This window comes from Lampetra fluviatilis, chromosome 42 (assembly GCF_964198595.1).
Source record: "Lampetra fluviatilis chromosome 42, kcLamFluv1.1, whole genome shotgun sequence".
Taxonomy (NCBI): domain Eukaryota; kingdom Metazoa; phylum Chordata; class Hyperoartia; order Petromyzontiformes; family Petromyzontidae; genus Lampetra; species Lampetra fluviatilis.
This window is the reverse complement of record NC_136316.1, coordinates 8,145,305-8,173,216: the sequence shown is the minus strand read 5'-3', so window position 1 is coordinate 8,173,216 and position 27,912 is coordinate 8,145,305. Positions and strand designations below refer to the sequence as shown.

Sequence of the window (27,912 nt, the reverse complement as noted above, 5' to 3'; positions counted from 1 at the left end):
AAAGTTTCACAGCAAAAAATATAAATAAACAGTATAAATACGACGCGTAAGGGACAATCACAGAAACCCTTTTGCTCTCGCCTTCACGCAAATAAATAAATTCCCAATTTCAGGGACTTTATATAATGATACCACTGACCCAATACTCAGGGGTGGGCAACCGTTTTTCTGCCAAGGGCCATTTGGATATTTATAACATCATTTGCGGGCCATACAAAATTATCAAGTAAAAAAGTTAGCCTGCTATATTTGGTCAAACATTTAATTAACTCATCTCTAATGTGATGGCTGGAACTGCTTATCTTTGGTGAGGCGTGTGATGTTAGCTGGTTATTGATGATGTTGCTGCTACTCGCAACTACTTTTCCAGGTTTGCTCCTAGATTTATTGAATTTCGAGTCCCGCCTGCGGTTGCCTTGGCAGGGCCGGACCAAATGACACGGCCCGCGGTGCCGGACGTTCCCCACCCCTGCTCTAGAGCCATCCAATCACCTACAAGATTGCACATCATAAATAATGTCAGCTTGTAACGCGTCGCCGAGCGAGGAGGAACCACATATAAGCAGGAAGGCAGCCACGCAATGAGCCAGGACCAACAATTGCCCAAGCTCTGCGACCCTCTGTCTGTTAAGGTATTGTCAACCAATTCATGAGTGTTCATGTGTGGGAGGAAACATGAGCATCCATAAAAACCCCACATATGAGGAGGAAACGCTCTATCCCATACAGATGAAACAGGTGGAGTCCACATTTCTGCTGTACCGCCTTCTCCTGGTGAACCGGGGTATGGCACATCCTCTACGCCCACAGGGAGGGAGTTTCGCAACACTCGTGTGATCCACCTACCCTCGCTGCTTCCACAGCGCTGGATTACAGGCCAAATGCAAAACCACCACCACTGCCTGGCATGCACAGCACTTGTCCATCAACTGCTAGATGTACATGATCTAGAATCGAATTGTGAACCAGAATCAACAGTGCTTACTCAACAATGGATGGGCGCTCTATCATACTCTACTTTGATCAAGCGAGTCAACCGTGTGTCAACCTCCATATATATTTACAAAATCTAGCTCTCACATAGGGTAATATGAAGTGAAAAGCTAGATTAATGAAAATATTGAGGGATGATGTATTGCGATTTTATATTTTAAAAAATGTTTTTACACCTTTCTCTCGATATTGGCATCGCAACGCAAGAATGAGGAATCCATTGGGAGCTCTCGTAGGGTACGGTCCACAGAAGACTCGCTGAACCGCTTCCGACATCCTTCCAAGCGCCCTCTTATTTACATGCTAGGGGGAAGCACCTTCCCGCCCACACGACTACACAAACTTAATGTTCGTCACATGATGGTCAAAGCGATTTTTTTTCTAATCCGCAGAGCTGGAATGAATCCAAATTAAGTGTAAAACCAATTTATTGTTTTATTGTACAGCCATTGGTGACCAGGCTGTGATCATCAACGTGACTACGCCTGAGCAACTGGTTTAATCACTGGCGGCTAGCATGGATTAAACACAGCATCTAAATGATGCTGGCTCTGCTCTGAGACACCCATTACCCCAGCCACCTCTGCTGACATCCCACTCCTTAATTCACTGCTCCAGCCTGATGCATCCACTCACTATTAACGAGACCCCCGTATTAACGAATTGATTGAATTATCCTTCAGATCCATACAGCACTGTCGATTGCTCAATTTACGTAGATGCAAAATGGGACATCCAAGCACGACACTGGCACGCGCTTATACAAACATACACACAAGACAATGATCCCCCATGTAGTTTTTAACAGACCGTTAGGGCAAGTGCTTTTTGCGAGCACCTATGAAGGCCGGCACGGTGCACGAGGTGGTCGGTGGCCAGCACCACACTCGACACACAGCCACATATACACACATGCTCTAACACATTAAAAATGTATTCACACAATAGTACACGCGAACATACACTCACTGCTACACAACATATAATCACATTATGACAAAGATAGCAATCCCCCATATAGCCTTTCACGGAAGTTGGGGCAGAGGTACTGTTTGCAATGACCTATGAGCACCGTGCCCGGCCACTTTTGTATCCCAAGTGACAATATTTATGCACTGCACCAGGAACTCATTTGAGGCTGAGTCGACCTCGGGGGAGGCCCGGGACCGGTTGGGATAATCACCACTGTTGTTGACCGTGAGAGGGAATCGAACTCGGGTCGCCGGATTCATAGCACAGCGCGCTAACCGTTATACAATCGCTCCCCTATAACACGCGTACAAAGATCCTCCCAGCGGTGCCATACAACGGTCTGTACACAGACATGTACACAGACATGTACACAGACATGCACACACGCTCACGTCTGCAGACACCGAGCCGATATTCCGGGTCAAACGCAGTAATTTTAATAATACGCGCGCTCTTGGCTCTTTGCGATGAAACATCGCAAAATCAATGTCCTAATGTAATGGAATGATCTAAAACGGGCCCAGCTTTAGCGGGGGCGACGTCGGTGCCGGCGTGTTCTGCCCAGATTGATGGTTTTAAATGCAGGACTCGTTAAGGATATTGGCCGTGGAGAGACGTGACGGCAGCGACTGCGGAATAAAATGAGTGGTGATTTTTTTTTTACTCCGCTTAAGTTCCGAATCAATCTTGGCCCGGAAGAGTGTTGACTCGGCACCAGCTAATCACACAATTACTCCACCGATAACCCCGGTAATAGAAGTGGTGGTACGGAATTCTGATAAGATGGCCGTTGAGTGTAGAGCAGAGGGACGATGCTGCCTAATGAGATGATCGGGATGTGACGCTCACGAGTGGGAGTTGTGATTATAATTGTTGATGCTGTGACACTGAAGATGACGGTGAAATTGAATATGGTGGAAATATTTTGATGTTGGCATGCGTTGATTTTCTCTGGGTATAGTACTCCTCTTTCCTCTAACATGCAAACAATTGTTAACGTGGAAATAGCCAAACAATGCCAATCAGGACCCTCCTGAAAAAAAAGGCTCTTTGGACTCAGTTGATGACAAAACATGAAAGTGTCTGGCTGCTTAAACGACTCGAAACAAGTGGTGAAATGCCACATTCCAATGACAGGCATCAGTTAGCCACTCCATAGGACACTCACTGGGGTTCTGTATTAATACTGTTAGAGGGATGCTGCCACAGCGTAGAGGTGAGCACACTGCACTTGCAATCCAGAAGTTGCCAGTTTGATTCGATCTCCCGGCGCGGCGGTTGAAACAATAGTGCGAGCTTCTTAAATCCACCACCCTCTCTACCCCCCACCACCTCTGTTCATGCAGTAGTGTAAATGGATAGAACCAGAGTTAGTTGATCAGTAGGTGATGTGTGGTGGGGGGAAGTGTGAGTACTCCAGCCTCTCCCACGGTGTCTTGCAGTTGTGGAAGATCAGGCAAAAATACCCTCCACAAAAGCCCCCTCGAGTGGTGGCCCTTCTGCCAGCAGTAGCATGAGCAAGCATTTGCAGGGCTGCACTTTTACCAAGTACCGTCAGATGACGACAACGATGCACCGGTGACAATGATGAGGACAGCGATTGTGATCACGATGACAGTGATGGTGAAGTTGACGATGATGACGACGATGGCGATGATTCGTCGAGGCGGACTCTTGTGGCTGTGGATGGGAGGGTACCCGTGAGTTGGGGGTGGCCCGGATAGTCCAAAAGCAGTCGATGGCTTCGTTGGCCGTTGCCTTGCTCTCGGTTTCGAGCTGTGCTGACTTGAGGATTCCCTCCGCGCCGCTGACTTCAAACTCACACGCTGCACACCGCACAGACATCAGCTACGCTCGTAAATTTTAATTAATTATATAGTTGAGACATTTGGTATTCACGCCACTCTTACAGTGCGAGGCTTTCGTGAACGTCCTATGTTTCATCAACACAGCAGTATATTCGCAGCCCAGGGGTGCTGTTGTTTGCTGTGTGTAATTCCTACCGAGTAATTTGCATGGAATTTTCTTCAAATTTGGCAAAGGTGGATCATGACGCCGGCACATAATGGCCTACCTCTTTTCGAGTGGTGCCACAGGAAATCTTTAAATGTCCACTGTGAAGCAGACGGCACGTTGTAATTTTACAGTTAATACGCCCACAGTGGTAACTATGGGCGACCTTTCCGGATTTGAACCACGAACGTGCTCCCACTGCCATTTTCTGTGGGGTGTGCAATACATCGCCCGTATGCATCGCCTCAATTGGATGGTCACGTGACCAGGTATGTCACAGTGGCAAGATGTTAACTACATTGCTTGGTATACAGGAGGCTGTGGGTTCGATCCCGACCCTGACACCTGCTGTGTATTTGGAGTTTGCATGCTCTCCCCGTGGCCACATGGATTTTTCTCCAGATCCTCTGGTTTTTTCCCTCCGCATTTAGAAACATGCTTCTGAAAAAAGAGCTATATAGCTCGATAGACCTTACCTGGTAAAATCGAAATAGTAGTAAATAGTTAGCATAATCTATATTTGGGCTCTTGCTGGAGTGGATATCCATATAATGCCGACCTAATAGACAAGATGGCTGCCTGTACCTGCAACGCTGTGTGCTGTACCAGTCTGTGGGCCTCATCACGATGATGATTATACAAAAGCCATGTCGGTCCTTACACTCGTTAATGGATGCATCTGTGTCTCTGGTGAAATACAAATTGTTGAGTTTAGTTTTAACTCTACTCTTGGAAGATGAGGTTTTTTGCAGCAAGGATGGGATGTAGCCATGAGGTGCAGTTTAGCTGGCTATAGATGTATATGGAATATTAGTTTGTTTGTATGTAGAAAAAGCTGCTGCTGCTTTTAGGATGCAGAGGCCTGCATCAGCCAGGAAGCAGCAGAAGCCTGGTGATTTTCAAGCAAGTGAGAACAGCAACAGCAGCATCAGCCAAGTCATGGGCAGAAGAAGCAGATGAAATCAGGAAGAGAACAGCTGAAGGTTGTGCAAGACCCCATTGGATCTCAGCTGCAGATACGTGGAGGAAGACATGGCCACAGCAGCACAAACGGTGTGCAAGATGCCTCTGGATCTCGGCTGCACGGTGCTCTTGCAAAGTAAGCAGCTGCACTTATATGCGTAAATGTTTTAATGTATACGGTTTAACCACCACCCCCTTACAGGTCTTTGTTGTGCAATATTGGAAATTGATATTTTGTTACGTTTTTTATATTAACAGTTAAAGCCCACTGAGCTATTCACTCTTTTTCAGAGGAGACCTGGCCACAAGTTATAGATCATCAAAGTTCTTATATCGCCATATATGGGAATTTATAGTTTCAGCCAGATAATATAAACGCATGTTGTTTACATATGTGGATTGGGGCAAAACCGGAGAGACCTGGAGAAAATTCCAAGTGACCACCATGGGGAGACAGACAACGCGGACTCCAAATGTACATCCATAATATAGTTTTTTTGGGTTAGATGCTGTAAATATCTTATCGCGTAAATGGCCTATCACGTGCAAATTTATAGCGGCCAAAATACTCTAAATGCATGCTGATTCTAAATTTGGAGGGAAAACCGGAGGACCCATAGAAAAATCCATGCAACTACGGGGAGAACATGCAAATTCCAAATATATAAGCGTCAGAGTTGGGATCGAACCCACAACCTCCTGCGTACCAGGTGAGGGAGATAATATATCCTCGCCACTGGGGTTGCCGTGATATCGTTTGTCACCTGGCTTTATGGTTGTCACCTTTGAGGTACAAAACAACCAGAACAAATCATGGGAGGAGTGGAAAATCTCACAATACCAGAAGACGGGAGAACTACACGTGTGCATGCATCGTCTTTAGTGGTGTAATATTATTGTTATTCATCAGCAGACATAAAAACATGGGAATGGGAATGTTTTGGGAAGATGTTCCAGGATGACAGCAGCTACCTCAAAAAGGATGATTCTGGGAAAACCAGGTCAAGTATCAACCGTACTTGGCTCAGGAGAGACAAATGGGTTACAGAATTCTGGGTTTTTTAAATAGCAACCTCGACTATCAGCCTAAGCGGCTGCATTCTGAACTCTGGCCGTGCTGATAATGAGGAATGGCTGCTTTATAAATGGGCGTGCTCCTGCAAAGCTGCTGACCTCAGAGGTCAGGTCCTCTTAACCAATGCTATGGGACAGACGGCCATCGTGCAAAACCATCAAATAGACTGGTAGAGCACACAGCATTGCAGGTACAGGCAGCCTGCTTGTCTAAGAGGTATTCATTATCTAGGTGTCCACTCCAGAAAGAGCCCCAATATAGATTATACTATTTTTTACTGTTTTCATTTTACCAGGTAAGGTCCACTGAGCTATACAGCTCTTTTTCAGAAGCAACCTGGCCTCAAATGATAGCTCAACGAAGTGGATTATCAAGTGGAGATTTATGGCAGCCAAATACTCTAAATGCACGTTGCTAAATGTGGAGAGAAAAACTGGACGACTTGGAGAAAAGATACACAATCACGGGAAGAACATACAAAATCCAAATATACAAGCATAAGGGTCGGCATCAAACCTACGACATCCTGTATACCAGGCAAGGGAGTTAACATCTCGCCACCGCGCCGCCCCTAAACACAATGGTTCGACTGGACAGCCACGGCTCGACTGGACAGCCACGGCAGTGATGCATCTTAGGGGAGGGGGGGTACAAGGCGCGGGAAGAGATTGCAGTGGAGGCACCCGCTGCCCCACCCACATTGAGACTCTGCGAAAAATTGTATTTTATTTATATTTACCATAGGAAATACATGGGATTTTTTTTGCATGATTTTCGGGCTTTATGTTTTTTTTTAAACACTTGGAATTTTGGGACCGCCCCCCCTGGCCTCCACCCACCCCCACCTCCTTTCAGAATATTCAAATCTGCCTCTGATTCCTGGTCTCGGGAAATCTGTATCATTGTCCTGGACCATTTGCATAAATCAGGATTGTCTCCAGTTGAACATTTTCTGGCCGTGTAGTGGATGGGACCGGAGCAGAAGAAAATAGAAAAGCAGACAACTCGCCTCCTTCCCAGATTCGTCCCTCCACGTAAAAAAAACCCAAAGTATTATTTACACATCCCGGAATCGCATCACTGATTAGCACGGTGGGCAAGAAGTTCAACATCTATACATACATACGAGACACATCGTCTTCTGGAAGTGCATAATTTTAGCAGAATTATTTTGACACAAGCAAATTCTGGACCGGGTTCGCCATTCAGCATCTCATCGGTAGAGTCAGGCTTTGCTTGAACCAGTGCTGATGAACCGCCCCAGATGTTTATAGGCAAGGGCCCTCTGTGTTAGATGTGAACTGAGCACTCACCTGGGAGCGGGTGGATGATGCTGCCCATGTGGCTGAAATCTGGGTCTGCAAGAGGAGAGTGCAAATCGTTGTTGCTTTATCATCATTCATATAGGAACACAGCCATAAGCCAGACTCCGTTAAAATCTGAATGGCTAAATATCAAAATAAATTAAAAAGGCAGGGGTTGGTCCAGTGGAAACAGTTGTGCCTCACAGCAAGATGAGTTAGTAACATTGCATGATTTTTCTTTAGCTATGGGGGGAAAACCCCGGAGAACCCAGATGAAACCCATGCAGAACAAGGGAAGAACATACAAACTCCACATACAATCACAATCACTCTCACATTTGGGAGAACATACAAACTCCACACACTCGCAACTCACTCTCACACTCGGGAGAACATACAAACTCCACACACTCGCAATCACTCTCACACTCCGGAGAACATACAAACTCCACACAAAGAGGCAGCCAACCCAAGCCCTTCTTGCTGTGAGGCTATAAAAACTTCACTACTGCGCCACCCTGCCGCCCACTAACCGCCACTCCCGCCGGCAGTGCTGCTCCCCAGGGCGGTCGCGGCGCCTCACCGGGCAGGAAGATGTAGTAAGCGCGGAAGCCCATGGACTCGAGTTCGCCATCGGAGTAGAACTTGATCCACATGAAGCGGCCGTTGGAAGTGATGGGCGGGGGTCGCTCGGTGCCGCAAAAGCGGCCGATGAGCGGTGAGAAGCTGAAGGGGCCGTCGCGCACCTCCAGGTGGTCGAATTTGCACTCCCACGACGGCTCCACCGAGTACGGCTCGTCGAAGTGCAACTCCGTGCGCTGCCGCGGCGGGGCTAAGGGGTGCGGCAGGGAGAGGGGTCGGGGTTAGGGTCCGATTCAGGTCAGGGACAATTAAGGGAGGACACTGCTGGGTGGGTTGGTTGGGGAAGACCGTTGGTAGACATCTCAAGCACGGCAATGAGCCGCGTGTCAAATGTCACGTTCTCACAATTGCTGGAAACTTGCCGGAAACAAGCCGGTCAATATTACAAATCCTCTGTATATCTCCATATATATAAAAGGCAAAGTTGTATTACGTGTGTCTGTTCAAAATGTTTAGCGTACTTCCCGACATGCAACATACTTGAAATTTTCCATGTGGGTACTTTCCAGACTGTACACCATGCAAACATTATAAAAATAGACTTTTGTATTTTTTGGCGGGGGGGGGGGGCTCAATAATGCAACAAAATTTTTGCATGGCAAGTGAGCTGTAACGTCAAATCTGTCACGTGACCCGCGCATGTGGAAGTGTAACGCATTGTAGTGTAGTGGTTAGCGCTCTACGCTATGAACCCGGCAACCCGAGTTCGATTCTCGCTCACGGCCACCGCCGGTGACGATTATTTGAACCGGTCCTGGGCCTCCCTTAGGTCGAATCAGCCTCAAACGAGTAACTGGTGTGGTGTGTGAATATCGCCACTGGGGAGACAAAGGCGGCCGGGCGTGGTAAATCCAAGTTCCGGGCGACGCCGGGTAGTAAAGCTAGTATAGATATATACCCCTTTTCCACTGACGATTTGCAGTGCCAAGCAGGAACCAGACCGTAGTGCGCTGGCCTTGGCATGGCTCGAATTGTACAATAGAAGAAGGGGGATGAGTGAATCGAGTACAGTTATTCGACAATCGCACTCGGCCCATGGAGCTACCCTCAGTGCTTGAAGCAATGGGCAAAGTAAGTGAGACAGGACCAATCAAAACACAGATCAATTGGGGCTACAGATCCAAGAACTCAAGGTATAATCGGGCTGTGGAGAAGGGTACGTTCACTCTATAAGATTCAGAAAGTTCACATACCTTTGTTAATTTTCAATGCCTCTCACATATTTGCATCCTGTTCAGTCACTCTGATCGCCCACCCCTAAAGCTGGTCGTGCAAATTGATCACGTGGGCAGCGATGCGAGCGAGCGTGGTGCTGTCCACCCATCCGCTCGTGTGCCGTGCCGGCCCTTCATAGGTGCTCGCTAACAGCACTTGCTCCAATAGTCTGTTAAGGCTATAAGGGGATCTTTGTCTTTGTGTGTGTGTAGAGAGTGGTGACAGCGGTTCGCGCACACTGCAATACAAACACGGCGACCCAAGTCAGTGGAGAGTGATAACTGAGCCAGTCCTCAAGTTGACTCCGCCTTAAACGGATACCTGACGTGGTGTGCAATCATCAGCACTGGAGAGACAAAGGTGGCTGGGCTCGGGTATCGGCCATACCACTCGAGCATGCACCTTTCCGACTTTAATCGGCGCTCGCTAACAGCACTTGCCCTAACTATCCTGTTGAAGGCTAGCCAGGGGGTCTTTGGCTCGGTGTGTGTTCGCTTGTCTGCCGAACGGGGGAGGGCCCACTCACCCTCCAGGATGTAGATGCACTCCTTGTCGGGGGGGTAGTTTCCAGGGTAGTTGGAGGAGGAGAAGGACCCCCCATTGGGGTTGCGGAGCCACGTGCCGCACTGTGCCGCGCGGAGCCTCTCTGCCGCCGACTGCGCATCTGTGGGGCCCGGCACACAGACAAAAAGGCAAAGGTCCCCCCTATATTACCCTTCATGGACTGTTGGGGCAGTACTTTTAGGGAGCACTTCATGAAGCTTGGAAAGGCACACGAGGGGGGTAGATGGACAGTACCAATGCCAAAACCCATCATTCGCCACTAAGTTACGTTGACGTCACCACGGCGCCTGTGCCAGACCAGGTGCACGCATACACAGATCCCCCCGTGAAGCATGCACGTGTAATGACAATAGAGCCTGCATGCGGTGTGAGGGGACTAGTGGCCACGGGAGGTAATGATAGGGAAGACAGCCTAGAGTACGAATGCACCAGTGGCCACGGGAGGGAATGACAGGGATATCAGTCATGAGTGCGAAGCGACTGGTGGCTACGGGAATGTTGGAGAAGGGAGCGTGGTCAGGAGACGGAAGAGGATGGTAGAGCGAGCGTCCAGAGTCAGCGAGAGTGATCGAGAAGGGGGGCGTGGCCTCGGTTGGTATATAAGGGAGATGTGCGGGAGACTCGGGACTTTTGCGGTGGGATCTCCGCCTGACGTCAAGTGAACGTGTCTTCAATAAAGTGCCATCTCAAGAGAAGTGTGTCAAGTCGTCATTACACACGTACACACAGATCCCCCGTGTAGCCTACAGAGGCTGTTGGGGCAAGTGCTGTTAGCGAGCACCTATGAAGGTCAGCACAGCGCACGATGGAGTGGTGTGGCCAGTACCGCACACGGGGACACTTGTGACTAAACTTACACGTGGTGCCAGGTACTCATTAAGCCTGAGTAGACCTAGGGGAGGCCCATGTACTGTTTCAGATATTCATCACTGATGTTGGCTGTGAGCGGGAATCGAATTGGGGTCTGCTGGGTTCATAGCGCAGTGTGACATATATATACAGATATAACCATGAGAGAAGTCAGCTTGGGAAAATACTTCATCTAGCAATTTATTGATCATAGATGATGAATTGTGCGGTATTATCCCTGTGGTCACTCGCTTTGTGCAGCAGCAGCAGCGCTTATCATATCAGTGGAATAAAATGCTCAACCTGAGGAAATATATAAGCAACCTTTATCAGTAACCCTTAGGTTATTGTCAAAAGAGCCTTTAAAAACTTATTTTAAAAATCTCACTTTTCTGAACAAAAATCCTCGAATCAGGGATACAACTTTTCTTTTTAAATGCGACTGAGATAAAATATCAGTTGTATAAAACAACTCAGCTGTGACTGTACCCCCTTGCACTGCTGTCGCTGACAGATGGAGCAAAGATTCTACTTTAGCTATTGTTGTATGCCAGCCAGCTGATCTGGCAACACCGGTGGGTAGTGGCATGCATGACTTGTCTGGGTGTGCGCTGTAGCAGGATACGATGAATTTGCGACAGAATGAATGATACATTGTTAATCAGGGAAGCTAATTAGCGTGGGCAAAACCACGCCCAAATATGATATATATGGGTCTGAAAAAAACCCCCATAATTTATCATTAATTCTGTCGCGGATTTATTATATCCTGTTACAGTCCGACTCTAAATCGGGCTCGGTGGCCACTGGTCGTTATTGAACTGAGGCCCTCCAGTGCGGCGAGCTGATTGAGCCTGGCACCAAACGCCGCAGACACACAGCCGGAATTCTTGCTTCGCAACCAATCTATAATCTTAATCTTCCGTGATTCGTAAATCCTCGTGTAAATCGGTGCTTTACACAAACATGCATTGTTTACAAGACTTTATTGCATTATTTTCTGGGTGCGTCCTTGGTGGACTTTTAGCTGCATTAGGCTACGGCCTAGTCACTCATGACTGCACACAAAATAAACCCAAACACATTATTTTCTTACTTAATTCAGCTTATTCCAGCTCTGAAAATTCTAAGTCCTTCTTGTATTGATATGTGATAAAAAGGGTATATGGCTGCAGAGGCCTGAATGCAGAGTAACCTCAGAACTAGATCTACAACAACATCCCCAGGGAGAGTTAAGAATGAAAGATTGTTTATTATATTCTCATGAGTTATGACATAGCACCGATAGCACGAACTCAATACATGTACGTTGTAACAGTATAGACATGCACTGTCGCCCCGCGGTAATGTGCGGTGGCCGAGGTTAAATGAGGTAAGGGGCCGTCCATAAATGACGTCACGCACCTAGAGGGGGGGGGGGGGTCAGACATTTGTGACGATGTGTGACGAGGGGGGGGGGGGGTTTGATAAATGTGACGTCACATCAAAATGCGCAACTTTAAATAAATAGAGACAACACGTTCTACTTAACTAAATATACTTTTAATAAATGTTTTCTCCTACAACACCAGAGTGCAGCGTCATATTAAATACGCACTACAATGACAATAGTTTAAAGCGATTTGAAGCATGGTACATTTTTTTGGGGTGGGGCAGAGCTTTGTGACGTCATATTTGAGGGGGGGGTCTGACTTTTTGTGACGCCGTGTGACGAGGGGGAGGGTAAAAAATTGTCCAAAATCGCGTGACGTCAATTATGGACAGCCCCTAAGGGGGGTTGAGAGGTTATGGGAGGAAAACGACCCATCTAAGGAAGCCAAGGCACCACGGAGGCCTTGACCGGGGGCAGGCCACGAGTTGGCCGTTCAGGGCAGGCCGGTTGACGTGGAGTTAGGGGTGAATTGACGGGGCTGTGAGTGGTGGAAAGTGAGGTGAACAAAAAGTCAGGGCTAATGCAACGATTTTACGGGGTTACATTTGGGGGGTGCTGCACAAGCCAAGTTGATTGACAGAGGCTGTGAGGGCGGGACCAAATGTGTATGGAAGTGAGCGCGACCCGTGTACGGAGGGGGGCTGGGATGGTTGGCGTTCGCCGGGGCTGGGGGGCTCCCACGGGGGGCCCGCTGCTGCGGGGGGGCTGCTGTTGTGCGGGCGGGTCGGTGCCTGGGGCTGCTGGTGCATGGCGTGGCTGTGTGCGGTGCTACCGTGCGGGTGGATCGGTGGCCGAGACCGCGGCTGCGTTGAGTCGCTCAGAGCGCTGTGTCGTGAGCGCAAACCAAGTCCCTGAGACTGCCGTTACGGACCCTGGGTTTCTGGATCGTGCATAAGAGTTGGTGCGAATGGTGGGCGCAGTGTTCTGTAATTGCCTATTCCGTGCTGTGTTCTGTAATCGCTCTACCGTCGCGGTGTTCTGTACCTGTTTTGTCGTCAACGGTATTCTGTGATTATTGACACGCGGGTCGCTTTGTTGAGCTGGTTAACTACGGAGTTATGTAAATGCTATTTAAATGTGTTGTCAATTAAGTATTATCTGCCACAATTGGTTCGCGTCCTTGTTCATAGTGTGTCAATAGTGCATAAATCAAGACATAGTTAATACATTCCAAATCTTGTTAAGATTCATTGTATTCTGGATCGAGTTATTTTCCTCCTTTCAGTCGCCATTAAAGCACGCTTAAAAAAATCCGCATTGGTATCCTTATCAAATTATAGAAGGCATTGCATGGGAGAGAAAATGAATCCGAACTCCACTCTCTCCCATATTAAAAGTGAGAAACCCTCACATAAGTAAATAATAATAAAAAGATTGCTGGAAACACTGTCTCTTTGGGTTGAGTCATACCATTCTTTCCCAACCTTTAGGGTCAGATATTGCCCTTCGTCAGTGGGCAAGGGCCCTGTGCTGTAATAAAATGAGGCCACCCCCCCCGCCCCCTCTTCGTAGCCCAGGGCATTGATTGGGCCCCTGGGCCTTGGTGCAGCTGCACCGCCAGGGTAATACTACTCGATAGCCACAGCATTGACAAAAGAGAACTTGAGAAACATTCGATCTCTCTGGATATTGAAGGCCCGCCTAACTCCTGCCTTGGATATGAGCAGTTGGAATTAACCCGGTGCTCCTTGCGTAGCATCACTAACGTCTCAACAAGGACATTGTGGCTTTACCACAAACGCTCTTCCGCATGAATAATTCCAAAGTAAATGATGGCTTAATGCTGCCGGACTGATCCTTCTAACACATTACGTGTACCGACTACGATGGAATTGAATTTAAATGAGTGTGCACAGGGACACACTTTCAAGTGAAAAGGCGCAACGAAAATGTAATTTATCCTCTCCCTGTGAATTTCCATGAAGCGTTTTCAATCCCTCCTTACGTAAGAAAAAATAAATTCCTTCCTTTCATCCCGTCATCTGAAAATGCCACCTATTGTCCTGGGTCTTTGAGCTGCAATCACATTTGGTTGCTTTGTCAATCCAGAGTGTTGATTTAAACTGTAAAGGTCAAAGTGCAGTCCTGAAATCTCATGTGGAAGGGCCTCCACTAGAGAGAGCCCTAGAGGGCTCCTCTCTTGCGTATTTTTGGCTTCCTCTTCCATGCTGGCCAGACATCTCAGAAGTTGTGGGAGCAACCGCACTTGACTCCACGACACCTGATCATTTAAACGGCTGCTGGACAAAGGAGGTTAGCACCGTTGTTTCAACTGCCGTGCCAGGAAATCAAAACGGAAACATTTGAATTCACATCCAGTGTGATAAAAATGGTTATAACCACTAGTTGCATGGCAGTATCCCAATTAGAGTGCACTTTTAAATGGAATGAGTGTGCTTTGAGCTGCGTTCCATGTCGCAGGTGCAATCGCAATGAGGATTGGAGGTGGCCAAGTGGGTCAGAGGTCAGAGGATTGAGCCAGCACCACTGAGATCCTGCAATACAGAATCGGAATCTTTATTTAAACTGGAGAAATCCGATGAGCTTTGAAGCTTGTTTTCACAGATGTCCAGTATGGGCGGATCAGCAGGCATCCCCTTGTGATATAAACCGGGTCCGCAGGTGTAACGAGCTGATGGTCTCAGCCTGGTCATCAATGATTAACATAAACATAGACGTACATATAGACCCATAGACTCGCATATAGACCCATAGACTCACATATGCTGAGTTGGGATGTAAACTGGGTTCACAAGCGTAGTGACTGGATGGTCTCAGCCTGGTCATACAATGATGCACACAAAAAATGCCACGTAAAATGTGATTCTGCACTTGTTTCAGCTAAATGCCAGTTCTGAAAGTAAAAAACAATGTAATTGACTGTCACACAACGAACATTACTCTCAGTGGCAGAACAGCTGGAAGAAAGTGCTGCCTCCCTTCGTGTGGACCAAGCCACTTAAAGAGGGATCTCAATGGTAGCTCTAATGTATCCACGTCCGGGTGCCATTGTTTAGCACGAAGGGTGACACTGCTCTGCAACGGAGCCAAATTGATTATTTGCCTAATGACGCTGTGCCGAAAGCGCAGTTGATATCAAGATAAACATTCTAATTATGTAAGATTGATGACTATTACAAGGATTTGTGACTGAACTTTAAATGGGCAGTTTACAACTCGAGCAGTCCTCGTGGTCTATCAACAAATCCCGATTGGCGTGAATTTATTGAACGCCCTTATGTCTATCTATTAATACCCAATCGGCATGCCGCCAGCAGATATGGGAAATTAGTGTAGAAATGTCAATCGCCCGTTCCAAATACTGTACAGTACAAGATTGACCGATTTATTGAAGGCATTCATAACGGCCGGGAAGTTATAACGCCTTTGAACCTAAAAGTCACCTTAGCCGTTCATCAGAGCACTAATCACTCACAGCATGTCGACGCGCGCGTGTTTATACTTAAAATTGAGTTGCGTCATTTTTATGAAAACTTGGCACTCGCACTTGCTTGAAACAAGGCAGGTGCACCGTCCTGCTCAGGATGCTCCCCCCCCCCTGCCGACTACCCGCCACCCCTCTTTCCCTAGATGACACTTGTAAATTTCCATTGATGCTTACTTAGTTTGACTTTTTCAATCTTGGTCATCGTGAACAACCGCTAAGAATCTCAGTATGCCTTGTTGAGCTTCTGTCGACCCCCTTGAGAATCAACCCTGGGTGCGCCTTCGAGTGGCACACTTGGAAAACGCCGTTGATTTCCGATTGAAGAGGTAAAGGCACAGCCCTGCAATTTTATTTTCATGCCACTGCTGGCGGAAGGCTCTTCACTAGAAGGAGCTCTAGAGAGCCCCCCTCTAGAGGGTATTTGGCCTACTCTTTCACGCTGGAAAAGGTGGGAGTACTCCCACATTTTACCCCACTGCACAGGACCTGCCGATCAACTTGCCTGTGATGTGCCATCGTATGTTCCTGATTGGACATAGGCGGGTCATTTGGGGGTGGCGGATTTAAGAATCTTGCCCCCTTGTTTCAACTGCCGTGCCGGGGGATTTAACCGCCGACCTCAGGATTGCAAGTCCAGGGTGCTGACTACTACCTCACCGCGGTAACAGCATCTACCAGTTTGACACGTCGGCTTTCACGACTAATATTATTCTTAAAGTTTTTTTCGGGTTACATCATGTAAATATAAATGTGTCGTTGACTGTGTTGGGTGGCGGTACGTTAACTACACATTTATATTTACGCAATCTAACCCAAAAAAACCTTTATTATGAACATCGATCTGACTGACCTTTTCATCCCATCCACACCACGTCCAACCACCACACTTGCAGGTCACAACGCTTCTTTATCTGCTTATTTCCTCGCACTGTTCCACTTTGGCGCTTTAACAGCAATTATAAAATTGCACGTAATATGATGATGGTTGAATTCACAAATAACTGCTTACAGCTCTGGCCTGTTGATGGTATTATAGGCATTGATCAGGTTAATAAAGCAGAGATGTTAGTCTTGTTGGAATTCCCTACACCTCTGCCGTAGCAGACGGACAGAGAATGGGGCTCTGCAAGCCTCTCCTCAGAGTGCCTAGCATGGCAATTTTGAATAATTTTAGCCAGTACCTTTCCCGGCACACTAAGACGAGAGATGTCCCTATAATTGTTACAATCTCTTTAAGAGGTGGGACCACCAGGGCATCCTTCCAATCCTGAGGAACCCATCCTGTGGTCCAGACAGTTGTGATGTCATGTAAAGCAGTCTGCATACAGATGCCACCCTCCCTCAGCATTTCGTTTGGGAGATCGTCTCTGCCCGGTGCTTTTCCTGGTCTCAGACCTTGGTTCGGACCTCGCACTTCCTCCACAGATGGCACCTCAGCCAACCATTCAGAAGGCGTGGCTACTTCTGCCAATAATTGAGGCACGGCAGCCCTAGCAAGGTTGTCCCCACTTTGCCCCATGATGTTGTCTGGGCTGAGGGAATTCCCCTCCCCCAAGACCTCACAAAAATGCTCTGCAAACCTGTAGATCTGTTCCTGGGGGTCGGAGATTTGATTATCATTCTTTCCCTTAAGGATGGTGATAGGTGAGGCACTGTAAGTTACTTTTTTAATGGAAATTAATCGTGATTTATGATTGCGGGCGACTGAGGCAGATTCCATCTCCCCAGCAACCCGCCCCCACACCACTGATCCTTGCAGTGCCGCACGGCTTTCCGAATCTCTGAGCCCGGCGTTACCCCCCCCCCCCTCCTCGGGGGCACGACAGAGCAAATTAAAGCAAATTAAAGCATAACCTTCCGTTTATAAATCTGCATCTGAGGCTACCGACGCCTGATTACGGGGTGGGATTACAGGGCCAAGGGGCCGTCCATAAATGACGTCACGCTTCTGGGGGGGGGGGGGTTCAGACATTTGTGACGATGTGTGATGAGGGGGGGGGGTTGGGAAATGTGACATCGCATCAAAATGCGCAACTTTAAATAAATATAGACAACGCATTCTACTTAATTAAATAGACGTTTTAATACATGTTTCCTCCTACAACATCAGAGTGCAGCGGCACATTAAATACGCACTACAATGACAATAGTTTAAAGCGATTTGAAGCATGTTTTATTTTTGGGGGTGGCGGGGGGCAGAGCTTTGCGACGTCATTTATGGACGGCCCCCAAGAGCACGGATTGAGTGGGCATTTATTCCCAATGTTTAAACTTCCACCATCTCTCTGATTGATATCCGCAAAGCAATTACGCCGCCGGATTTTAAAATGTACAGCATAATTATGGATATGATCCGTGCCGTGAATTCTTGCATTTCAAACGGCTTTGAATTCCACGGGATGGTTCGTTGCACTCGTTGTGTGTATGTGGGCTGTCCAGAGTTAATATTCCGGTTTGTGCAGCCTGGTTAACAGCTGAGACTAATAGTGACGGTTTTCAAAATTTGAGATGAACGTTATTTTACGGTTCACAAAAGTATCGAGGGTAGGGGAAATGGCAATGCCTGAGTAGCCAATTGGTTGCCTCGTTCCTTATCGTACATTCTCTATGCACTTCTATGTGACGGTCTCTGGCCAATGTAACTGCGCGCCTCTACGCATGCGTGTACAGCCACGTGTCGATCCACTGCTAGATTGAAGGTCTCCCCACGCAGTAGGGGCTGTGGGTGTTATTTGACCATACTTCACCATGCTGGTTAATGTGGGTTGGTGAAAGCATGTAGATGTGGGAGCACAGAGGTACAGCACAACAATGAATCACTGTCCTCTGCATGGGGTAATCCACCTTGCTTTAGATGTTGTTTTATTTATTAATATCTCCAAGACTTTCCAAATTGCAAAACATTGCCAAACCCACAATTTATCGTTGAGGGCCGTCCGGTGCGTTGTCTCTTTCTCGCGTGTTTACTGAGACGCGTCTCGTAGCGAGCTCCACGGTCGCTGTTGCAGAACGAGCGCCACGAGCGCATGAACGGGGGCGCCCGTAGTCGGCCCATCGGGGCTGCACAGCGCGAAGACACAATTGCTCAACACCACTCACTTCATGTGCGTCGTAGTTTTGGTGATAATGAAAATCCAAAACAAATGATTTCGAACAATATTACCAATTTGTGATAAGTTTGTTGTCTTTCCCCCACATCGCCGATTAGCACGGTTGGCTACGTAGGGTGCGAAAGAAGTTAAACATACAGTACATACATTCACGGCCATATATTTACGTATTCTTTTGTTTCCCTAAACGTCTTTGGCGTTGTAGCAATCGTGAGATAGTGTTGGTAGAAGCTGAAGCAGTCTTTATCCCCAGGGCCCCTGACGCTTTTGCCACCGTTGTGCCTGCCACTCGTTCCTGTAGTTTCTGCTGCGACGGTGGTTTTGTTTTTGTTAAAAACTATTGACTTTATCAGCGGCCAATATTCATTATCGGCGTTGGCATTGCCGTGCGCGGACAAAGCTATGAACCAAAATTAAACGCCGGACCACCGTGTGTTTCCGAACCTAACCCTCAGCCGTTTGTCAGAGCAATTTTAAGCTGCAACTGAGAATAGCTTTGCGCTTTGGCGGGGGAAAGAGGAGGGAATATTTTTTTCCGAACCTCTCGAGTGCCGAATAAGACTTTGAAATCCCTTTGGTGAGAAGCCACACGTTAACACACATGCCTGGGCATTGCCTGTGACGTAATGGCATTATTATTGAATTTATATTTGGATTTTAAAAGCTGTTTATAAGATTATAGGAACATAGGGTACACTAATATAGGGTTATTACAGATCGGCTTTCCACCCTGTAATTTAGTGGTAGTGCCTTACGCCAATAATCCTACACCACGCCAGCCAGGCAGCGTTCTGGAAAATATCGAGTGAGAAATGAAGCACCAGCAGTGGATATGTAATGATGTCCTGGCTCTGAAATTGAGTGGATGCCGGTTCATTACCTGAAAGCTTGTGTGCAAATCCGCAGAAGCCCAGTGTGAGTAGAGGCAGCCAGACTGGAAAAGAAACACAAATACACGCGGAAACATAGTCCAGCTTAGCAAGAGGTCATCACAGCCACAGAAGTCGATTTACAAATAAATTTGGCGATACTCAGTTGGCAGTGGTGCAAAAGCACAAAAAACACACTGTAGTCTTAAAAAGACAAAGTATATAATAGGTAACGTTTCAGGCAATGGCCCTTTTTCACAGCACATAGAGAGCCCGGACTCCACCTCTCTGACCTATGTGATGTGAATGAGAACCATTGCATGAAACGTTACCTATTATTGTATATCTTTTCTTTGTAAGGCAACACATAAGGTTCGTATTGGCGGACGTGTTGAGATTATTCAGCCAGCTCTATTTGAAATGCAGCGAGGCTTTTCGATTAAAAAAACCCAAGTGTTACGTAAGGATAATTCCAGTTGGAGTGGACTTGTATGCGCGTTATGAACGAGGGCGGCTGTGGGAATTGCCTATTTATCGTGCATGCAAAGCCACACTTATCACATCAGACCCCTGTGAGAGCATCGCCACCCCGTCCGTCAGGGCACTTACTCTTCAGCCGTCTCTCCAATATGAATTTATAAATATACGTCCATCGCACATATAAAACATTTTAATTAAAGTTTAAAAGTGAGGACATTTTTCATTTCAAATCAACACGTCAGCGAGGAGCACCTCGGGATCGGGCCGGCGTGGCAGCTCCCCACGCCGTGACCGTGCATAATTTAACAGCCTTGGGCGTTTTCCGTCTCTCGTTTCCCTGGCCCTTCGGCTCGCCGATCGATGATTGGCTCACTTTTACGTGAAGTTTTCTCCCCCCACTCCATGGAGAAGTCCGCGCGAGTGCCAGAGATCCTATTTGCATGCACGCATCGGCTTCACCACGCCTGGCTGAGTGGTTGCCGGAGTCAAAGAAAAATACTAAAATATTTTATTTATCCAGGTAAGGCCCACTGAGCTGTATAGCTCTTTTTCAGAAGCAGTATAGCCACAAATGATTGCTCAATGAAGTCGCTTCTCATGTGGAAATTTAGAGCAGCCATATAGTCAACATACATTATTAAATACATTATTAAATGTATGTTGATTCTGAATGCAGAGGGGAAAACCGGAGGATCCGGAAAAAAATCCACGCGACCATGAGGAGAGAGAGAACATGCAAACTCCAAATATACAGCAGGCGTCATGGTCGGGATCATAACCACGACCTCCTGTATACTTGGCGAGGTAGTTAACATCTAGCCACCGTGGTGCCCAGGTCAAATCCCGGTTGTGGGGTCGACTTGCCGGCCAATCAGCCCATCATCATCTATCCGGGGTCAATAAAATAAGTTTCTGCTTTGTGAGAAGTTACTAGTGGTTGTTACTGTGGGTAAACTGGCCCGTGCCATGGGAATGTGGAATTGCATGCCAGGTTTAAGACATGAAAACACCAAAAGAAGGACTCAGAAACGAAAGGAGGCCCATTGGGTCCATCCAACTCGCTCGGCTGCATGCCGCTGACCGAGTATTGGAGCTCACCGAGTTCGCACTTCCGATTAGCACGGTTGGCTACGTATGGTGCTAAAGAAGTTCAACATACGTACGTGTGGCAGCCGCTACCACACTCGCACCACCGCCCTCTGCGCATTAAACACAATTACTGCCTCCTCCCGGCCTCAGTCGTGAACTTTCCCCACACGAGGCTTCCACCCCGTGGTGGCTTCTGTTTCCTGTTTCCTCCTCTGTGTCGAGCTCGACCGAGTCGTCCGCATCGACTCGGTCGATATTATGTACGATTCCATACACCTGTATTAAATCCCCATGGATTTTTTTTTCTCAGTTTAAGGCTAAAGAGATACAGAATCTTGAACCAATCAGCGACTCTGTCGTTTGAGTTCTTAAATCGCTCAAGTTGCTCCTTGTTGGAACTGCCTCCAGGCAAGCAGCAATGTCTATGTTGTACCGCGGTGCCCGCAACTGAATGCAACGCTCTGTGTGGAGTCGTAAGAGCACATTGCGCAGCCTCAGCGTTACATCCCTGGATTTACATTGGACACCTTTCCGTCCGTACCAAAAGTAATTTACTGCATTTCTTTATTGCGTCTCTGGTTTTGTCTGAACGACGAAAATGCTGAGTCAACTCACTCCTAGAACCCTACCTTGCGTCCTGTTTCCACGAATTCCCATTCGTCCAGTTTCACGTAAAATTTACGTTGTCTTTTGAGAAAAGTTGAGTGGGCATGGGCAGGACGCAGCGTCACGAGATGGGAAGAATGATGGGCCAGTGGTCGAGATTAATGATGGACTGGCAGCCCAAAGAGGGAGCATGCCTGAGAGGGGAAGTGCTTTGTAAAGATGACCCAATGAAATTAGATTGTGTGCAGGAGCTGCATGCATTCTTGCATCGTAAAACCGTGAGAGATGGTAAGTGCTTGGGGAGGCTTTCACCCAGCAGTGGATAGATCATGGCTGCTGGTGATCATGAAAATAATAATAATGGACATGTATACACTACAGTACTATTTCCAAATGCAAATTTTCGCGGAAGCCATTTTCATAAAATATATAAACAGTGATCCAAAACTGTATGCTAAGGTTTTCTGTTACTGATCATCTTCACGAGGATTACAATACTCTTTCCCACCCTGCCTCCACACACACCAATTATAGACGAACCGACAGTCAGAGATAATGCAAAAATAGCTTTCAAACTTAGTTGGAAATATTGCAAAATTATAACAAAAATATGTATATATACCTTCACCACTGGTATATTTAGGAACTGTAATTCATCCATAAGCCACCAGAAACAACATCGGAGACGTGTAATATCCTTGGGCCCTTTTCCCCTGCCACTCCCCTCTTCGCCCCTATCTCCCAGACTTGTCCTTAGCGTGCTGGTTTATTCTTCTCGTGCCCCTCCCTGTCTCCCCTCCCCATATACGGTGAGGGAAAAAAAGTATTTGATCCCATGCTGATTTTTTACGTTTGCCCACATTATGCTTTGGGGGTGTTTTTCTGCTAAGGGGACAGGACAACTTCACCGCATCAAAGGGACGATGGACGGGGCCATGTACCGTCAAATCTTGGGTGAGAACCTCCTTCTCTCAGCCAGGGCATTGAAAATGGGTCGTGGATGGGTATTCCAGCATGACAATGACCCAAAACACACGGCCAAGGCAACAAAGGAGTGGCTCAAGAAGAAGCACATTAAGGTCCTGGAGTGGCCTAGCCAGTCTCCAGACCTTAATCCCATAGAAAATCTATTGAGGGAGCTGAAGGTTCGAGTTGCCAAACGTTAGCCTCGAAATCTTCATGACTTGGAGAAGATCTGCAAAGAGGAGTGGGACAAAATCCCTACTGAGATGTGTGCAAACCTGGTGGCCAACTACAAGAAACGTCTGACCTCTGTGACAACAAGGGTTTTGCCACCAAGTACTAAGTCATGTTTTGCAGAGGGGTCAAATACTTATTTCCCTCATTAAAATGCAAATCAATTTATAACATTTTTGACATGCGTTTTTCTGGATTTTGTTGTTGTTATTCTGTCTCTCACTGTTCAAATAAACCTACCATTAAAATTATAGACTGATCATTTCTTTGTCAGTGGGCAAACGTACAAAATCAGCAGGGGATAAATACTTTTTTCCCTCACTGTATATCTTCATATCCCCCTTTGTCCGTCGTGCCGAAATAAAATCTCTACGCTTTTGTTCTGTACCGTGTTCTTGGAACTTTTCAATATGGTATGCTGGGCTCGCATGTTGTAATTATAGAAACATCCTTGGGCACTCAGACTTGTCGAGAAAAAAACACGAAGGCATATTTCAGAGATTCCTAAGCTTTAGTGTGCACACCCTGCACAGCTCAAACCGAGGCATGCACATTGCAGAGTTACAAGCAACGCGGGATAAACGTTTCGAGGCGGGCTGCATGAGCCGCCCTGTTAACGCCACACTTTCTTGCCAGTCGTCCAAAATAAACGCGCGCTCGAGCATTGGATTATATTATTGATGATTGCGATGACGTGGGCGGCCAAGAGCCAGCGGGGAAGTAATTTCTCCCCGAGTCTTGGATGAGCAGAGAGCGCATGCTCTTTGAACGCTGCTCGGTTCTGCTTTTTTGGCCTCCAGTGATGTAGAGAAATACAAACAGCACATCTTCTTGGTTCTTTCGGTAAAGTCACGTAGAAGGAAAAAAATAATTCTCACGACGTTTCTTATTATTTTATTATTTCCCTTCTACATGACTTTACCGAAAGAACCAAGAATATGGATCCCTGCAGTCACGAAAGCTTTAAATCGAAATGTAAACAGCACATCGTCGTCCCATAAAGCTCTCGAGCCTATCTTCTTGGTTCTTTCGGTAAAGTCACGTAGAATGTAAATAATAAAATAATAAAAATACAACATAATAAAAAAAAAATTCTCACGACGTTTCGGCCACAACGCAAGCAGCCGTCCTCAGGTGAAGAACAGGTCTGTCGAGAAAACAGAGTCTGAATGGCACACTCCAGGTTTGGAGCGTCTATTTAAGCTAGGAGGGAGGAGGAAGAGCGCCTTGACAAAATAATTTGCATATCAATAGGAATTTTAGCATATTTATGGGAAATGCAGATATGCGATTAGTACTACTTGTGAAATGCGTAGGTTTGGCGGGGGGTTTAAAGTCATGTTTTGCCCGTGCATTATGCAGGATTAGCAGCATCAAAGGGAGGGGATAGGGGGAAGCATTAATAAAGGAAAGGAATGTTAATAGTCTGTAGCTGCAGTAACTAAACCACCACGTAAACAACTAAAGTATAAACTACATAGTATCATCAGTATACTAAATATAATCTCCAGTAAGCTGAGCTACTAACAGTAAATAATACATTACAATTCTATGTCACAAAAAATATAATATGCTTCCAGCTAAACTGTATTCTCTTACATCACACGGGTCTACACCGTACTATATACTGCCATAGACAAACCCAACATTAAATTACATACTATATTACTATACACCACCCTATACCTTATACATTGTAATATTACACTATGTATTATTCTACCCACCCTACTGTATATCACACTGCTGTATATTCACTATGCAATTACGATACTATATATTACGGCTCTTAAAAACCTATGTGTGTTCGTTGTTTTTTCCATTAAAATCAAAGCTGTGTATATGTTTTTAAAGTTATTTAAAATGATCATCGTTGGCCATGGTCTATCCACCGTTGGATGAAGGGCTCTCAACGCCGTCGCCCTCCCCCGCAGTCCTGCAAAACCACCATCTGACTTCCACGCGTGAGTTTATTTCACTGCTCCGACTCTATTCTCTCCTCTGTGGCCGTTAACCCTTCTCCGAGATGTTTCCCGCACAAGCCTGCACTGCCCAAAAAGAACCAGACACACCACAGCTCTTTCGCCGTCTGCATGGCACCGCGGTTGCGAATAAAACGATCGAAGCTCGCATTCTTTACACACAAAGTGCTTGCCAAAAGTGAACCACAATACTTCGCTGATCTCGTCAAGGAGCAAAAATCATCACGCAAACTCCAGTCATCCTCGCAGCGGCTTTTGGCTGGCCATCGAACAAAGACGGTACTGCATCGTGCACTTTCAGATGCGCTTCTGCGGTCGTCTGTAACACTCTTCCTTCCGATATTAAGAAGCCACTGGAGCTATGCACTTTTGAATCTATATTAAAAACTCTCTTCTTTAGAACTGCTTTTGTGTTTAGCTTGTTGTCCTTCCCCTGCACCTCTGATTTGCACGGTTGGCTACGTACGGTGCGAAATAAGTTCAACATGCATAGATACATACACAACGTCTCCTTTTTCTTGGCAGCTCCCTGCCATTACCCATGCTCTATGTATCACAGGCAGCTGCGAACGCCCGTCTTAAAATTTCCTTTCCAAAACTCGACAGATAGACGTGGCGTTTATTACCGATACCGTCAGTGCGCGCGTGGCTGGCGGTGTACGGGATTGGCTGCTGCCCATGAGCGATGGGTGTTTGAAGGCAGATGCTGTGGCCTGCAGCAGTCCGTGCCGATAGGAGAAAAAAAAACACTGAGGAAGGATCCGTCACGAAGTTAGAAAAACTCACGACTTTAGATATCAATACCCCCTTTTTCCACCAGAACATGAGGTGGGCCAGCACGGGACCCTCAGGAAACGGGTACTTTTCCACTGGCGGTTTGCCATACTGAGCCAGAACTAAACCGTGATGTGCTCACCTCACAAGACTGAATCGGGCTGGGGGCCAAGTAGGGCCATGGGCGAGGCTAATGATGCGTTCACTGAGTGTGATGTCAGTCAGTACACTGTGAGGACACTGCATCACTGCATCATCTACATGCATCTTTACTAGTTCGTTGTGCGTGAAGTATGTATGTTGAACTTTTTTCGCACCGTACCTAGCCAACCGTGCTAATCGGAGGTAAGGTAAGCAACACAGCTCAGGTTGTACAGTGGAAAAACTATTTGCTGCCTCCTGAGCCATGCCGGGGTGGCTGTCTGGATAACGAGAAGTTTCAATAACAGATTTTGAGGAGTTTCACCGCTATCTTTACGCAGAAGCTAATTTCTCGATACAGTATATATATCACCGAATCACGAATTATAGTCAAAGTCAGGGAGTCTTCCTGCTTAAAGGCGCATAGCATAATACTTCATCTTTATTGATGGCTCGGAACACAAATGCCGAACAGCCAGCAACAAACCGCAATATTGACGTGGTGAGTTAATGTGTTTCTTGAATTACGCACGGATGTAAGAACTTGGGAAAATGGAGCAGTGCGAGGGAAGAAGCAGAAAGAGAAGTGAGGTGACCTCCAGTTTGGTGAGTGAGTGGGTGATCCGCAGTGTGGTGAGTGGGTGGGTGAGTGGGTGTGTTGTGATCCGCAGTGTGGTGAGTGGGTGCGTGTCTTGTTGTGATCTGTAGTGTGGTGAGTGGGTGGGTGTTTTGACCAGCAGTGCGGTGAGTGGGTGGGTGAGTGGGTGGGGGAGTTGTGACCTGCAGTGTGGTGAGTGGGTTGGTGAGTGAGTGGGTGGGTGTCTTGTTGTGACCAGCAGTGTGGTGAGTGGGTGGGTGGGTGAGTGTCTTGTGACCTGCAGTGTGGTGAGTGGGTGTGTAAGTGGGTGGATGTCTTGTTGTGACCAGCAGTGTGGTGAGTGGGTGGGTGAGTGGGTGAGTGTCTTGTTGTGACCCGTAGTGTGGTGGATGATACGCTGTGTACATGAGAATGAATCAAGTCAGAGTCTGGTGGAGCGAGTTCATGGAAACATGACCCTTGGTTTGGTAGCAGTGAGCGAGTGACTGGAGTTGTGTGGCGTGTGAGTAGGTACGCGGATACGTAGAAAGATAGGTCGCTGAGCGGATGGTATGATTAAAATGCATTGCTAGCTCGCAATAAACACATCAAATAGTGTGTGATATTTAGTACTCTCGCTGTAAGTAAATGCTATGTCCCCTATTACGTTTAGGCTAATGGGGTGGAAAAAAACCCATCAGAATTACAGATAACAAAACAACACATTAGTGATACAAATTGGACGGTTAGCACGAAACTAGAATGGATTCTTGAATCGTATGAATACCTCCAATCCCAACAATTCATTAATCAGATCGCTGGCAGAGCAGACCTTTGCGTTTCTCGCGAATGCTGAATGAGCGTTTCGCAAACCTTAACGGAAGACTCAACACAAAAAACACAAACAGACCTCAATAGAAACACACCTGGGCTATGTGTCGCGGTCTCTCTGACATGCTTTTGAGGCTTAAACAATATAATGCGCTCCTTAGCCACGTGTTAATAATGACGCAAATTAATTAATACAGTAAATTCATCAAAGTGGGAATAGCCCGAAAGGAGTTAAATCAACATTGAATGACGTTGTTCGAACAGTCAGTGGTGACCGGGCTGAGACCATTACCTTGCTACTCTTGGGAACTGTGGTTTTAATCACGAGCGGCTGACAGTGCGACTCAAACCCAGGAAGGATGTCACTGGTGGCTCACTGTATTACATGCCCTGTCATGGTAGTGATCTTTAGTCCTCAGAGCTCGGATTTAATCGCATGACATGAAAACCCAGATTGAGTGTGAGCCGATGTTATGTGTGGTCATCGGTGCCTGGACCGAGACCATCAACTCGCTGCACTTGGGAACGGGGCTTTCATCTCAAGTGGCTGACAGTGCAACTCAAACCTACTAACCAAGTGGTGCTGTCTCCGCGTCTCTGACATGGCCATTATGAACCTCCAATAATACGCCCCTCTGATGTAACCACGGGTAGCTGAAACCTTCATTCTGTTCAGGATCTCAGCGGTGGCTCGGTGTCGCGGACTCGGCCATGATGAGCTCTTCATGCCACTCGGATTTAATCTCTGGTTTATATCCAGACGCTCGGAGGGTTGGTTCAACGGCT

At 47.0% G+C, this 27,912-nt stretch overlaps 1 protein-coding gene across 3 annotated transcripts in view; it reads right to left on the bottom strand.

Annotated features, from left to right (window-relative positions):
- LOC144946689 (neuropilin and tolloid-like protein 2) overlaps window positions 1-27,912 on the bottom strand; it is a 69,223-nt gene that overhangs the window by 15,928 nt on the left and 25,383 nt on the right. For all 3 annotated transcript variants that reach the window (XM_078875777.1, XM_078875778.1, XM_078875779.1), the window contains 5 exons: window positions 19,461-19,514; window positions 9,704-9,841; window positions 7,904-8,152; window positions 7,330-7,374; window positions 3,664-3,791 (listed from right to left, as the gene is read on the bottom strand). In XM_078875777.1, the coding sequence (XP_078731903.1) occupies window positions 3,664-3,791; window positions 7,330-7,374; window positions 7,904-8,152; window positions 9,704-9,841; window positions 19,461-19,514 (614 nt within the window). The remainder of the gene's footprint in view (window positions 1-3,663; window positions 3,792-7,329; window positions 7,375-7,903; window positions 8,153-9,703; window positions 9,842-19,460; window positions 19,515-27,912) is intronic.